The sequence below is a fragment of the Chrysochloris asiatica genome, unplaced genomic scaffold (genome assembly GCF_000296735.1).
Source record: "Chrysochloris asiatica unplaced genomic scaffold, ChrAsi1.0 scaffold00223, whole genome shotgun sequence".
Taxonomy (NCBI): Eukaryota; Metazoa; Chordata; class Mammalia; order Afrosoricida; family Chrysochloridae; genus Chrysochloris; species Chrysochloris asiatica.
Genome location: NW_006408741.1, coordinates 4,774,828 through 4,790,187, shown reverse-complemented (window position 1 = coordinate 4,790,187; position 15,360 = coordinate 4,774,828). Strand labels below are relative to the sequence as shown.

At 43.7% G+C, this 15,360-nt stretch overlaps 1 protein-coding gene across 3 annotated transcripts in view; it reads right to left on the bottom strand.

Moving 5' to 3' along the window:
• Positions 1 to 1,356: 1,356 nt before the first annotated feature.
• The window catches only part of DNAJC11 (DnaJ (Hsp40) homolog, subfamily C, member 11), a 98,703-nt gene continuing 84,699 nt past the window's right edge, over positions 1,357 to 15,360 (bottom strand). Inside the window, exons 8-15 of one of the 3 annotated variants that reach the window (XM_006873105.1) lie at positions 14,077 to 14,162; positions 13,671 to 13,787; positions 5,037 to 5,192; positions 3,905 to 3,974; positions 3,008 to 3,065; positions 2,718 to 2,860; positions 1,898 to 2,027; positions 1,357 to 1,551 (exon numbers count right to left, since the gene is read on the bottom strand). In XM_006873105.1, coding sequence (XP_006873167.1) covers positions 1,526 to 1,551; positions 1,898 to 2,027; positions 2,718 to 2,860; positions 3,008 to 3,065; positions 3,905 to 3,974; positions 5,037 to 5,192; positions 13,671 to 13,787; positions 14,077 to 14,162 — 786 coding nt within the window. In that variant the 3' untranslated portion in view covers positions 1,357 to 1,525. The remainder of the gene's footprint in view (positions 1,552 to 1,897; positions 2,028 to 2,717; positions 2,861 to 3,007; positions 3,066 to 3,904; positions 3,975 to 5,036; positions 5,193 to 13,670; positions 13,788 to 14,076; positions 14,163 to 15,360) is intronic. The other 2 variants (XM_006873103.1, XM_006873104.1) reach the window with 2 other exon arrangements.

Below are 15,360 nucleotides of genomic sequence, written 5' to 3'. Positions count from 1 at the left end.
AAAATACAGGTATCATTAAAGTAGGATCCCCAGCTTTCCAGAAAGGTTTATTACGGTGCCAGAGTGATCAACTTGAAACAAAATGAAGCAGATTGGTGCTCAGAACCACCTGCAGCCGAGGGAACACAAGGCTGTCTCCAGAGAGATCCACTAACACCAGGTTTATTGTACGATTCACATTCAGCATTCGGGTCAAAGACTTGTTTAAATGGAAATGATACCCCCCTGAACTATGTTTAAGAATTGGAGGAAAGGGCTTGTTAGCAATTATGGATACCAGTGCCAGGGGAGCAGAGCTGGATTTTAGCTGTGTCTGTATCGCAACGACGGGTCAGCCTGCCCAGCGGCCTCATGCTTCATGGTTTGCGCACTCCAGGAGCTGGGTTCTCCCAGGCTCAGTTCCGGGTGGGACAGTGTTCCCCTGACTCCAGCTCAGTGGGCACTTGTTGGCTTGTTAACAGCTGGCTGAACAGGGCCACCCTGGCTCCCAAAGAACTGTGTGCACAGAAAAGGTCTTCAGAGCAGAGCCATCCCGTGGAGGGGAGAAGCCAGCTTTGAGGAGACACAGGGAGAAGCAGTGCCATCTGCTGGGGGCAGCGCAGGCTTGCAGTGGGAGGGAGCCCAGCTGGTCTCCCTCTTGCACTAGGGCAGCCTTCCAGGTGTTTTCCCTCCTCAGGATTTGGCTTGTGTCTCCAGCCCTAATCTATAACTCCCCAGGATCTAGTGTGCCCTTTTTCTTGGAAGACTCTCTCCATTGCAACCCTGGGCTGTAGAAGTGGGTGGGCACAGGCAAGTCTTGCTCAGCTGTGTGGAGAGAGAGATGTAACTCGCATCCTTTGACCTTTTCCCACTGGACTGGGGTAACTCCTGGAAGGGAGGGACTCAGGAACAGGGGTGGGCCCAGGGACCATGAGGCACACCGCTGCCCCAGACTAGGGGTAATTGGAATGATTGCTCTGAGCCGTTCTGGGAGAGGCAGGAAAGAGACTTAATTTCCAAATGCATTTGTTCTCGGAGAGAAAGCACGTACAAAACCCAGAGTGCTCTCCAGAACTGCTGTGACAGTTCCACACGTGCTGTTCAGGACGCTGGCCAGCAGAGGCCTCAGCGTGGACTTTAGGAGGAGTAGTTCACAGTCCTGCTGGTGAGGTGGGATACTCCAGATACACCTCAAGACAGAATGAACTACTGGTGCAGACAGCAGTCAGCACGCATGCGGAGGAGAAGCCTGGCGGGGACTGGTGGGGTCCAGGGCCCCTCCCTCCAGGAACATGATCCCGGGCACAACAGACATTGGCTGTGTAGCGGTTCTGGTCCAGGTGGGGCTGCCTTGGCTCTCCCTGTGGCACCTGTGAGAGCTGGCATGTCTGCTTGTCCCTGCACAGAATCGATACCATACCACCGTCTATAGGAATAATATAAAATAAAAACATCTGATGTTTGGGTATTTTCCCTGCTTCCGAATTTGTAGACTCCCAAGACAAGATTTTTTGCAGCCTCTTTTAAATCTGGTTTCTCAAGCAGTTTATCCATCTGTATCAATCCTGTGAGCTGTAAAAGAAAAGACAGTCTTGGCATCAAAAGGCAACTCTTTTCATTCCCTTTTTCTGCTTGTGGGGCTCAGCCACCACACAGACCGGAGCAGAACACCAGCTGCCAAGAGCTAACAGGATCTGGAACATGAGGAGCATGGCTGCAGTTTCCAGGGAAAGAGCTCACTTGAATCCACCCTTGAAGGGGACAAAGCCTCAGGACATCAGATCGTAGCTCTGGGCAAGCTGCAATGTCACAGTCTTAGACATTCCTGCTCCTTACAGGGGGCACAGGTGGCCGATATCCCACCTGCTGAGCAGCTGCTCTGAGGGCCCATGGAGCTGAGTAAGGGGCAGACACTCACATTGCTTTGGTATCCTCAGGGCCTCACTGTCCAGCGCCATCACCTGATGCAGAACACCCCGGAACTGGTAGAGCACTTTCAGATTCTTCTCCTCACCGACACATGGGTCATAGAACCCAGGCAGCCCAGCCTGGAACACAGAGATTGTGATTCTAAAGTCTAAGGAGACAGCCACTTAAAACACCGCCTGCAGGTGATCTGGATGGGGCCTGACTTCCCTCTGGAGCTGCTCATGACAGATGTAAGCTCTCTATAAAGTTCCAAGGGAAATAAATGAGAATTTAATTTCGCCCTCGACTTTCCTCACAGGATAGGCTGCTTCCCCCAGACTACAGAATCCTCTATCCTTACAGGAGCCCTGCCAGGACAGAGACACTAGGACATCCTCAGGGAGCCCCACGTTCTCTGGCCTGAGGTAATCTGTGTTTCTCTTCATCTTTAAGTCCATGCCAGGCTCCAGTAGTGAGTCACATGGGTATTCCAAGTAGCCTCTTGCTTTTTCTGGAACCAGGCAAGGAAGAAATACAATGTAAGGGCCACAAAAGCAAGATGTCCATTTTGTTTGCTGCTGTATGTGAAAAAGACCCAACACAATAGATATATAAGTGTTGAGTGACTTAAAGAACTAAATGGTTCCAATGCTGCTACTACTTGAGTTCTGGGCAGCATCCTAGCAGTGAATGCATGCCATGTGAAGGATCTCATGGTAACAGAGGGACTTGGCCATTTCAATGGGCCAGGCTGTCCTTCAAAGATGGAATCTGCTCCTTAAACTGCCCATTTTCCCTTTTCCGATCCCCTAGTCGCTAGCACCACATACCTTGGAAGCTTCTGTGAGGATGAGCTTGGAGTCCTTCACCAGGCACTGCAGGGGCACCGTCACATCAATCACCTTGACCTTCTCATTCTTCCTGCTCTTGTCATTGACAAACTTTCCATACCAGGCGTTCACAATGATGAGCCCTGAAGGATGATTTCAGTCAACGCCAGAGTCACCCTCTGTAGAGCACGTCTCTGCTCAGCTGGGCTGAAGGAGCCATAGGCTCCTATAAAACCCCAAAGTCCCCCTACCACCCCAGCTCCATGCTGAGAGAGGACCCTCCTTCTCACCCATTCTCGACTCTTCTGCCTCAATTATCCTTCGGACAGATTCCTGCATCAACCGAACCTGCCAAACAACAATGGCGACCACTGTCAGAACCCTCGCTAGGTCCTGCCTCTTTGTCCTGAGGACCAGAGATAGTGGTGCAAACTGGGCTGCACACACACACACACACACACACACACACCCAGCTTGGGATTCTGTGAGGATTCTGGAGAGCTCAAGCTTAGGACTAGCCCACTCTGGAACAAGCTGTAGAGTACTGGAGCTCTGCTGCTGATGGTACCACTTCCCTGCCCTTCTGCCCAGCTGTGGTGAGGATACGGTGTGACAACAGTACAGGAGATCCCTGCCAATAGGACCCTACAGGCCTTACTGACTGAGTCAAAAAACTGACTACACTGCCAACACTACACTGTCAACACTGAAAATAAGGAGAGTCCACACAGGAAGCGGGATGGAAGAAACAGAGCTTCTTTGGCAAAGGGCCTGCTCTTTCAGACCCCACACATGGCCTTCAGGCCACCTGCTTGGGTGCTCTATGCATTGGCATCTCGGTCCCTCAGCCCATGAAGAACATCTGACAGGTAGCCTGCCTTTTCTTCAGGAGAGTACCATTAAAAGGCCATTAATCCACTAAATGGCCATGCCTTTGGAGGACAGGAATGAAGTCTGGTAGCAGTATACACCCTAAAATGAACAATGAGGTTGCTGGGGAAGCAGTGTGGGACCACAGTCCTTGAGACCAATGAGCGTGAAGCATTCTCCCACACAGCCCCAGTCTATGAACTAGAGCCTGGCAAAGCTGTTTCTCCATTCTCTGGTCTGCCTCTCAGCAGTAGGAAAACTCAGAGCACAACAGAAGATCAAAAGCACTCCTGGGGTGGCGTTTACATAGAACTTACAGCAGCTTCTGCTTCTTGCTTCTTTTGCAGAATGTCCGTGGCTGTGCTTTCCCTCTGCTTTTCCAACTCCCTTGTGTGAGGGAAACACAAGCCACACATTAGCGGGTGTTACACAGCAGTGAGTCAACAGAGCCCCCTCACTGGCCCCGAGCCCAGCAAACAGTCTGTGATCTGACAGGGTTTCTAGTTCTAGAGCTTTCACAAATATTTCCAAGACAAGCTCCAGCAAATCTGTTAGTCACAGGCCTGCATAGCTGCATTTTATCCCTAGATAGCTCTACCCCTGTGTCTCCTGAAGCCCACTGTTCTTTCTGGAAAATACACTCCACCTGGCTTGGGTCTGAGTAGAGAAGACTCACAGGAGGCTCCACCAACCTTCTAGGATTATCATACATGTTTGGTGGGAACAATTAATACCACTTTAGATATATGAAGAGATTCTCCTTTAGCAAAGCACAGGGCTGTGTCCGCATGCACCTGTAGCACTTGACATGTATTTATTTACATGCTTGCTCTAGGCTTCAAGCCTCCTGGTGAGTCAAGGGTAGAAGGGCTCTGGAGAGAAGTATTCCATTCTCCTAGATTCTCTAAGTGCAATGATTTATCAAATTAACTCATTATAAAGAAATCTAAACCACTGCTCAATTTTCTATAGAGGTGCCATCACTAAGAATTTAAATCCAATGTCATGCCCCAGTGGTTTTATCTATGAGAAACTGCCAAATTATTTACATTTCAACAGCTTTAAGACAAAAGTTAATGCCTGTCCCTTATATAAGAACCTAGAACCCATTCCTTTTTGAATTCAGTGCCAGGGAAAAAATCATTAGAATAAGATAAAAGAAGACTTCTTAATCTCTCGTGATATAATGGTAAATCTCATCATTTTAAAAATCTACTTGAAAGTATAAAGATTATGAACAAGTAGCAAACAGTACCATTATTAATGACAATAAATAATTTTACTAAGCATTTATGGTATAAACAGCATGCCAAGCACTTATTTGCATTAATTAATCTAATTCTCCTGACAACAACCTTGTGGGACAGTTCTCTTATTAGTTCCTTTTTCTACAAGAGGAAATTGAGGCAGAACTGTTGAGTGATCCTCCCAGACATACTTGAAACTTACTTCTCTTTCTGAGCCCTGAGATATGGTTTGATGATCAGACGGTGCATAGCGAAATAGACCACCAGAGGCCCCACGGTGGCGTAGAATACAGCACTGGGGAGAAGCTGATCTGTCAGGTGGATCGGGAAGAAGTAGGTCTGACTGGCTCGATTCAATCTGAAAAGTAAAAACAAGATGAGCCAAGTTTTCAGGAATGAGCAATGTAGTGTCTCAGTCAGACGAGGACTAACTTCTCAGATACAGAGAACCTAGGGGACCTCCAGAACTCTGCTTATTTCACAACTGACTGCACTTTGCTGGTTTTCTCAATTCCCAAGTTGAGCTGTTGGGGTTGACATGTGACTGAAGTACGGTCCCACTAACTGCTGACTTTGAGGGCAAAAAACAACAGAGCTAAAGCATGCCCAGGTAGCAATGTTGCATACCTGTGTTAACCACTGGTCTTGAGGACAGAAGTGGCACCCCCACCCCTCAGGTGTCCTAATCCTAGTCACACCTCAGCCCTCAATCTATTAGTTGTATAGAGACTTTAAAGGTTAGCAAATTAAGGAGGTCCTGTAAAGAAGTCCCGGTGTGGCGCTGTAGGATAAGCACTGGACTTTAAGGTTTGAACTTCAAGGTTGGTGGTTCAAGCTCACCAGCCGCTCCTTGGAAACCCTATATAAGGTTGCTATGAGTTGGAACTGACTAGATGGCACTTAACAAGGAGCTTAGTAGCTCCTGCTGGACCAGTCACATGACAGATAGCAGTATACTCCTGACCACACTTAGAGGTATTAGGTAATGACTAACACCAGGCCAGTGCTAAAGAAAGGTTGGAACTTCAAAGAATGGAACGGCACTGGTGAGCTTCCCATTTAGTTTTGTTGTTGGGTTTTTTACTGCCTTTAAGCCTGAAGACAAGTCCCAGTAGGTACTGTATGAGATGGCTACAACTTGGAGAGAACCCTGCAGTTCTACTAGACTGAAGAACCAGAGCTCAGAGTTTGGGATAACCAAAGCAGCTGGAATGTGTGTGGGGTCCCCAGAAAAGAGAACCAGAGATGGGAAGCTAGAAATTCCATGTATAAATGTGTCCCAGATTGCTAGTGGATCCCTGATCTCTTAAGGAGCTGAGGTAAGGCTCACAGGGGAGTCAGAGTTTGCAGTTAAGAGTTCCACTTTCTAAAATGAAAAACCAATACTCTTTGGAGAAATTTAATAGACTAGTCTTTGCAATACACAAAATAAGATCCAAAACTATCTTATATACAAGGAAACACAAGCCATGGCGGCTCATACTAAGGAGAAACAGATAATCAGAGACTGACTGACCCCAAGATGACCCAGATGTTGGAAGTGGCTGATATGGATTTTAAACCATCTATTACAACTAAGGAAAGGAAAACAACTTGTAATGAATTAAAACATGTGACGTCTCAGTTGAGAAACTTAAAACTATAACTAGAATCAAATAGAAATTCTAGAACTGAACAACAGTATCTGAAATGAAAGTTATTGGATGAGTTAAGATTAGACTGAGACGTGGGAAGAATGAATGAACTTGAAGCTAGATCAAGGGCAATGGTCTAATAGGAAAAATAAAGAGAAAAAGGGCTGATGACAAATGGACAGAGTCTCATAATCCTGTGGGACAGTATCAAAAGGTGTGACATACAGTTCATGAATGACTCAAAGAGGAGAGAGAATGGGGCAGAAAAAAACGATCTGAAGAATTTATAGTTTAAAAATTACAAATTAGATGTAGGGCATAATTTACAGATACAGAAAGCTTTAGAATATAATGAAAACTGGATCTCAGTGCATTATAATCAAACTGTTGCAAAGCAAAAATAGACCATCTTGAACAGTCAGGGAACGCAAAGACATATTACATACAGGAGAATGATTCAAGGGACCCCTGACTCATCAGAAATAATGAAGGCCAGACAGCAGCAGAGCAACATCACGAGAGAGCTAAGAGAAAAACAACCCGGTAACCCTGGATTGCACATCCAGTGAAAATATCCTTCCAGAATTAAGCAACTCCAGAGTTTATAGAGAACAGTCAAAACTAAGACGTCAAACAAACTCCTAATAAAATAGGTAACAGATATGAATAGACGCATCACTCAAGAAGATAATGACGGCAGATGAGCATATGAGAATATGTACAGCGTCTCTAGATGTTAAGGAAATGCAAATCAAGACCACAATGAAAAACACCTATGTACCTATGAAAATAGTTCATAAAACAAAAACATAACAAAACAAAAAACATACTAAGTTCCTGAAGATATGGAGGAAAAAGCATTCTCATAAGCTGCTGGCAGAAAGGTAAAATTAAACAACTACTGGAAAAAGCTGGGTAGTTTTGAACAAGTTGAACATACACTTACCATATGACCCAGTAATTCCACTCCTAGGTATTTTCCTAAGAGAAATAAAAACTTATGTTCATATAAAACCTGTATGTGAATGTTTATATGGCGATTATTTGTAACCACCAAAAACTGGAAACAATGAAATGTCCTTTAACTGGTAAACAAATACACAAATTGTGGTATATCTGTACAATGGAACACTACTTAGCAATAAAAAGGAACACACTATTGATTCAAGCAACAATATGGATGAATCGCAAATGCATTACGCTTAGTTAAAGAAGCCAGATTCAAAAGGTTACAGATTACATGGGTCCATTTATTTATAGGGCATTCTGGAAAAAAGAAAAAAACCAACAACAAAAGAAAACAGATCATTAGTTGCCAAGGTCTTGTGGGCTGGGGGGTGGGGGGTGGGGGGGGAAGAGCTACAGGGGAACTTTTTTGGAATGAAGGAGATAATCTTGATTTTGGTGATGTGAAAGTTCATAGACTAGAGGAATGAAAAGGTAATGGAATTTTTCCACAAACTTGGAAGTCTCCTTATATGTGACTGTCAAAACTCATAGAACTAAAAAGCATGAATTTTACTTTGTATAAATCATGCCTCCATAAATCTGACTTTGCTGTTGTTAAGTTCTGACTCATAGAGACCCTGGTGTAGGGTTTCCAACTGCCAATCTTTTGGTTATCACTCCAATGCTTATTATCCTACAATGCCATACCAGAGGTCCAAACTGTTTTAGGTCAATATAATATATAAGTAAAAAGAAAATGATATGAATAAAATAAACTAATGAACTCTAAATGCAAAGTATGGAGTCCTGGTGTGGTGCTGTGGGATAATGCACTGCACCACAAGGTCGGTTTGAACCAACCTCAAGGTTGGCAGTTCAAATTCACCAGCTGGTCCTCAGAAATCCTATACTGGGTCGCTATGAGTCGGAACCAACTCGATGACACTTAACAACAACAACAAATGCAAAGTAAAGGCACAATAATTGGTTAAAGAATACTAAAAATTCACTAGGAGTAGATTGATACTGTAAGGAAAGCTAAACAAAGTTCTCTGGGCCAAACAAAATGACACCAGATGCAAATTCAATTTTTAGGAATGAAGAACACTAGAAATGATAAGACTTTCCCTGTTCTTAATGTCTTTGTGACTATTTAAAGCCAAAATTTTAACAGCTTGGAGATTGTAATATATACATGTGACAACTGTATCATAAATGATGTTATTGTTTGTTGTTGTTAGGTCCTGTCAAGTTGGTTCCGACTCACAGCAACCCTGCATAGGGGGTTCCAAGGAGCAGTTGGTGGGTTAGAAGTTCAATGCTTATCCAATAGCACCATACCAGGGCTCCATAAAGGAGGGTGGCAAGCGGCCCCATACATTTTGGAGCTGCTTTCAGTTTACACGTGGTAGCAATGCAATCTTAATTCTTCAGTAGACTATATAAAGGTAAGAATGTACATTGTAATCACTAGAGCCATCACTATAAAATCAGAGGGGCTTTCTAAAAGTTTGTTAGAAATTTTCATTATCTTTTAATTCCATTTTTTGTGTACTTTTTGAAGCCCCCTTGTAAAAGGCAGAGATATAACTAAAAAAGTTAACATATATTAATAATATGGAATTTAAAAACAACAGGCCTAAATTCAGTTTTATCAATTACATTGGATATTAATGGACTAAAGACTCCAATTAAAAAGCCAAGATTGTAAATAGATTTGTAAGAATGGAAAAGCAAGATGCAACTACACATGCTGTCTTTGAGAGATAAACCATAAATATAAACAGAGATGTTAAGTGCCACTGAGGCGAACTGACTCATAGTGATCCTGTGTATAAGGTTTCTGAGGCTGTAAATCTTTGCAGGCATAGAAAGCCGCATCTTTCTCCTGCAATAAGCAGAGACGGAATGAATGTAAATGAATACAGAAAGATAAACTATACAATTATTAAGCCTGAAGTGGTTAGAGTGGTGGTAGTGGTGTTTGTGTGGCGTGGAGTCGGTTCTGACTCACAGGGACTATGTTTATGGTTTCCAAAGCTGTGGATCTTTTTCTTTTCCTGTGGAGTGATTGGTAGATTCGAACTGCTCACAACCCACTATGTTACCAGGGCTCCATAAGAGAGTAGCTACAGTAGGATCAGATAAATAAGACTTCAAGACAATTATTACCAGAGAGAAAAGGCCATTTCATAATGATAAAAGGGTCAACTCATCAGGAAACTGGACACAAATTTAAAATACATAGGTGTTTAATGGTGGTGGTGGTTATGTGCTGTGAAGTCCCTTCCGATTCACAGGGACCCTGCAAAGAGTTTTCGAGGCTGTAAATCTTTACTGGAGCAGAAAGTTTCATCTTTCTCTTGAGGAATAGCTGATAGTTTCAAACTACTGACCTTGAGGTTACCAGAGCTTCTTTTGTGTTTAATACAGGTTTAAAATTTATGAAGCTCAGTTTGACAAAGGGAGAAAACGGAGAAGACCACAATTATAGTTGGAGATTTTAGCATTCCTCCCTGAGCAACTGAAAACCAATAAAATCATAGAAGACCTGAATGTTGTCAATCACCTGGACCTAGTTGATATTTAAGTAGCTCCGGTAGCACAGTGGTTACAAGTAGGGCTGCTAACCTCAAGGTCAGCAATTCAAAACTATGAGCTGTTCTGTGGGAGAAAGGTGAGGCTTTCTGCTCCCATAAAGATTTATAGCCTTGGAAACCCTATATAGGTTCGCTATGAGTTGGAACTGACTCCACAATACAAAACCACCACCACTACCACCACTAGTTGATATTTACAGAGCACCATACTCAATAACTGCAGAATACAGGCAAGTCAGTCCCCTAGATCAACTAGAAGTTCTACTCTGTCCTATAGGGAGGGGTTGGTGACAAAGAATTTGCTTTAGGTAGGGGTTGGGGTTCCATCCTTTCAAAGTGAGGACAAATTTACATAAATTAAAGGACAAGTACAACCTTGATCCCAGGGGAGATTCCCAGGGGTGTGGCACCCAACACTTTAAACTTTATGAGAGATATTAAGGAAAATGAAATGAACAAAGAAAGAGGGACCACCAAGGAGTGGTGTGCTCCTTTGGACCCAGGGGTCCCTGCCTTGTGAAGCTTTTGTATCCAGGAGGAGACTGATGTCAAACCCACAGAGATCACCGAGACATGTTGGGTTGAAAGAGACAAGGACCTTCCTCAGAGCCAACAGAAAGAGAGGCCTTCCCCTAGAGCTGGATTTGGACTTCTAGCCTTCTAAACTGTGACAGTATACATTTCTGGTTGTTAAAGCATCTACTTATGGTATTTCTGGGATAGCAGTTCTAGAGAACTGAGACACCATAGATTATACAAGGAGGCTTCAAAAAGTTCATGGAAAAATGGAATGAAAAGACAATGGAATTTTGCCATGAACTTTTTAAAGCTCCCTTATATACTGGACCATAAAATAAGTCTAAATATATTTTCAAAGACTAGAAGAGTACCTTCTCTGACAAAATGGAATTAGATTGAATCAACAGAACTAAGTAATGAAAATAATACACCACATCAAAATTTGTGGGATTTAGTAAAGCAATGCTTAACATGACATCTGTAGTCTTAAATGCTTACATTAGAAACAAATGGTCTCAAATCAGAAAGGTTCAACCTTTAGAAGCTAGAAAAGAGGAAAGTACAACCAAAATAAAGTAGAAGGAAGGAAATAATGAAGATACCAAATTAATGAAATAGTAAACAGATGAGAGAAAATTAACAAATCCAAAAATTGGTTCTTTGAAAAGATAAGTACCCTAGCTAGACTGACTAAGAGAAAGCATATAATTTACCAATATCAGGGATGAAAAGAGGTATCATATGTATAAACATTAAAAGGATAAGCATATATGCTAACAAATTTGGCACTTAGATGAAATGAGCAAATTCCTTGAAAAAGTGGTAAAATGACAGAAAACCAGAAAAGCTCTTAATTTGTTATATTGATTTCATTATCAAGAACCTTCCTATAAAGAAAGTCCAGGCTCTCATGATCTCACAGGTGAATTCTATCAATCATAAGGAAGACCCAATACTGACGTTATACAAATTTCTTTCAGAAAACCAAAGAAGGAGCACTTCCCAGCTGATTTTAACAGGCTGACATAACTCTCACCGATAACCTGACAGATACATAATAAAAAAAGATAGAGATTAACATCCCTTATAAACATAAATTATAAGGGAAAAAAAGTTTGTGGAAAGGGAACTAAAAGATAATGGAAGCTTTCCACGAACTTTTGAAGCCCTCTCATATTAACTCTCAACTGTCCCCAAATCTTAAATGAGTGGAGACGGTAGATGTCAGTTGCAATCTTGGTAACCTGCACTGCCGCCCAGTCACTCACACACTCACTCACTCTTTTGCCAGGCTGTGTCCTAGGCTCTGGGAGTACAATGGAGAATGGAACAAAGCCCCTATCATCAATGAACTTATTTTGATGGGGAGACTGGCTTGTTAGATAAAATGGGTGCAACAGAGAAAAACAGACAAGGTAAACAGAAACAGACTGCCTGAAGTGCGGTGAAGGGCTAACAGAATGTTCTATGGGGTAACAGACACAATGACTGCAACAGTGGACCCAACTTAACTGTGAGAATGGCATGGGGCCAGGCAGTGTTCCGTTCCGCAGTGCAGGGCGTTGCTATGAGTTGGAGCCGATTCGAGGGCACCTAACAGCAACAGGGTAATCAGAGAGCCCTTCCTGGTGGTGCAGTGGACTGCTAATGCTAACCAAAAGGTTGGCAGTTCCAACCCACCAGCGGCTCTGTGGGAGAAAGATGAGGCAGTCTGCATCAGTCAAGACTGACAATCTCGGAAACCTTATGGAGCAGTTCTAGTGTCCAACAGGGTCGCTATGAGTTGGAAAAGACTTGATGACAGTTGTGTTTTAAAATTTAATAGGGCATTTTAGGAAAGTGAAGGAACAAGCCATGTAAGTGATTGAGGGAAGGAATTTTTCAATATGGCAGGAATAGAGAAAGCATGGGGCAGACAGAGGAAGATGAGGTCAGAAGGACAGCTAGATTCTACACCATGAAAGTGACATAAGCTAGCTCAGACTTTAACAAGATGATTCTGCCTGTGTAGAGAACAGATTTACAAAGGGGGGTGCAGAGATAGAGCCAAAGAGTACAGATCAGTTAGAAGCATACTGCAGTAATTCAGACAAGGCAGCAGGGAGGCCATGAGAAAAGGTCAGATTCAGAATCCACTGACAGAACAGAGCTGAGATGATTCTTAGCTCTACCAGATGTGGTGGGTCGGGGTTTCTTGACAGAGAAGGATGGAGGTGGAGAAAGAGTTGTGTGTCTGAGAGGAGATCAAGAGGTCTATCTGAATTGTGATGTTTGAGATGTAATTAGAGACCTATCAAATAGCGGTTTGGAAAGGAAGTTGGAAGCCCAGCTAGATCTTCTTTGTGTACGGGGGTACTGAAATCGGGAAGCTGGAAACAGAAAGGCTGAACTCTGCAGCATGCCTTTATTTAAATACCCGAATGGTTATGGTTAAGGAACAACCAGCCTGGCATATAAAGCCAGAATCAAAAGAGCACTGTCTTGAAATCTGAAGAAATGGTCAGCCATTTGAATTGTAGAGATTCAAATTCTGTGGAGATCCAGCAAGATGGAGACTAAGCATTTACAGACTGGATCTGCAATGTGAGGGAGTGGGCCTCAAAGAACTCTGAGAAAAGCAGTGTTTAAGGAGAAAACGGACTTGAGTAGGTATAGAGAGCAGTAGACAAGAGAAACAGGAGGGAGAAAATACAGACAGCTCTTGAAGAATGAAGTTCTACAGGAAAGATGAGTGGACAGTAGCTAGGAGGTGAGCATATGTCAATGTGTTGTTGGAAACAATCTCCAACGTGGAATATATGAACACGAGAGGAAGTGAGCACCTCGGACGTTAGTGGAAAGGTTGGCTGTAGGTCTGTCCACAGTGATGATAGGGAAGACAGACAGCATGTTGGGGGTGGGGTGGGGTGGGGGAGGGCAGACTTGCCAGAATATGCTGCAAATTCCTGTGATGTGATGAAATGCTGGGTTTCTACACTCCTTGACATTTACTTGCATATCAAAGACAGAAGGAACGATGGCTTAAAAGAATAACATTATAAAGTAAAGACTGTTTCAGCCTTCACTTAGGCCAATCCCTGCTGAGTTAGAAGTGGCCAGCTACTCTTTAGTCAAAAAGATCCGTGTACAACTTACTTGACTTTGAGAGAAACACCCTGTGGGACACCAACGCTAACAGCAGCACCTAAGACGCTGTGCCTGGAGATCTTCCTCTCTGCTCCGTACTCCACCACTACTCCAAAGAAGCCTGCCCTGCGAGAGCAGACCAGCAGTCAGACCAGGGAGGCTCCTCAGCATCTCTACTGCCACCCTTCCCGCCACCCACAGGGAGGAGTAGATTCCTGACGGATGCCTGCAGTCAGTGGACATAGCAGTCAGGAGGGACAGTAGTGGGCATGGCTCCCATTAGTCTCCGAGCTCCCCAGGCAGTAGGAGGCACTCCCGACATGTTACCCACAGGAAGAGATCACACAGACCTTACATTGACTGGCTCCATGTGCAGAAAGCCCCACACGAGCCCAGGGCATGTCCACGCACTTACTTGAGAGAGCCTTTCACTCGAGTCTGGTCATCATCCTGGAACTTGTGCTGGTAGCTGATGAGTGCAAAAGAGTGCGGTATTCCAAGCTGAAAAGACAGAGTGTAAACAGTGTGGCAGCAGATTACTGTTCACCATGCAGTTCAGCTATTTCGTAGTTACACTGTAAGGGTCCTATTGTTGCTGCGTATCAATAGAAACGCCACATCATGTACAGTATATGCAGGACCTGATGAAAGTGGCAACTGTGTGGTGTTCATGGGAAGATGCTGTGATATGGAGCCATGGTACTGTCTTTTAATATAAAAATGAACATCTATAAGCCTAAAACTAGTCCTCAATCTCGTTTGTACCAACATACAGGCATCTCCTCTTTTTGCCACAGTGGCCCCTGAAGACCTCAGTAAAGAAACTGAAATAAAGATGGATTAAAATTTTCTTTTTGTTTCCCTGTAATACTACTAAGAGCTCTGGTGTCACAGTGGTTATAGTGCTCGACTGCTAACTGAACAGTCAGCAAATCGAACCCACCTGCTGCTCTGTGGGAGAACGATGCAGCAATCTACTTTCATAAAGGTGAGGGGCCTGGAAACCCTGTCGTGCAGTTCTATTCTGTTGCGTAGGATCTCTATGAGTCAGAAACGACTTGAAGGCAATGGGTTTGGTTTTGGTTTATTATTACTAATAATAATAATCTTGCTGCTGCTGCTGTAGTACCTTCGAGTTGATTCCGACCCACAGAGACCCTGTATAGGGTTTCCGAGGAGCAGCTGGTGAGCTTGAACCGCCGACCTTGCAGTCTGGCGCATTAACCCACATCACCACACCAGGACTCCAACAGTAATCTTAGCCAACATTAACAGAGCACTTACTTTTGCCAGGCAATGCGATAATTTCTTTAAATGGATTACCTTGTTGAATCGTCTTAACCTCTCTGAAGCAGGGAGTGCTGAAGAAGAAGGAACTGGGACACCTGAGTGGCTAAGTATGCTGCTAGCAGGTGGTGATGCTGAGATCCAAACCCAGGTAGTATGGCTCTTAGCCACCCACAGTACTACCACCCTGCACAGCCTGTGCTTGTCATGCTTTATTGCTGTGGCTCTTCTGGTGACTAAAACCGGACACGACAGGAAAACTGAGAAATCAACCACAGCTAAGTAATAATGAAACAATCAAGACCTACACACACACACACACACACACAATGAAAACACAGATGCTTTTGAAGCATCAGAAGTTATCAGATTTGCAGAATTTGAGGTGTTAAAAAAATATGGATTTTCTGTA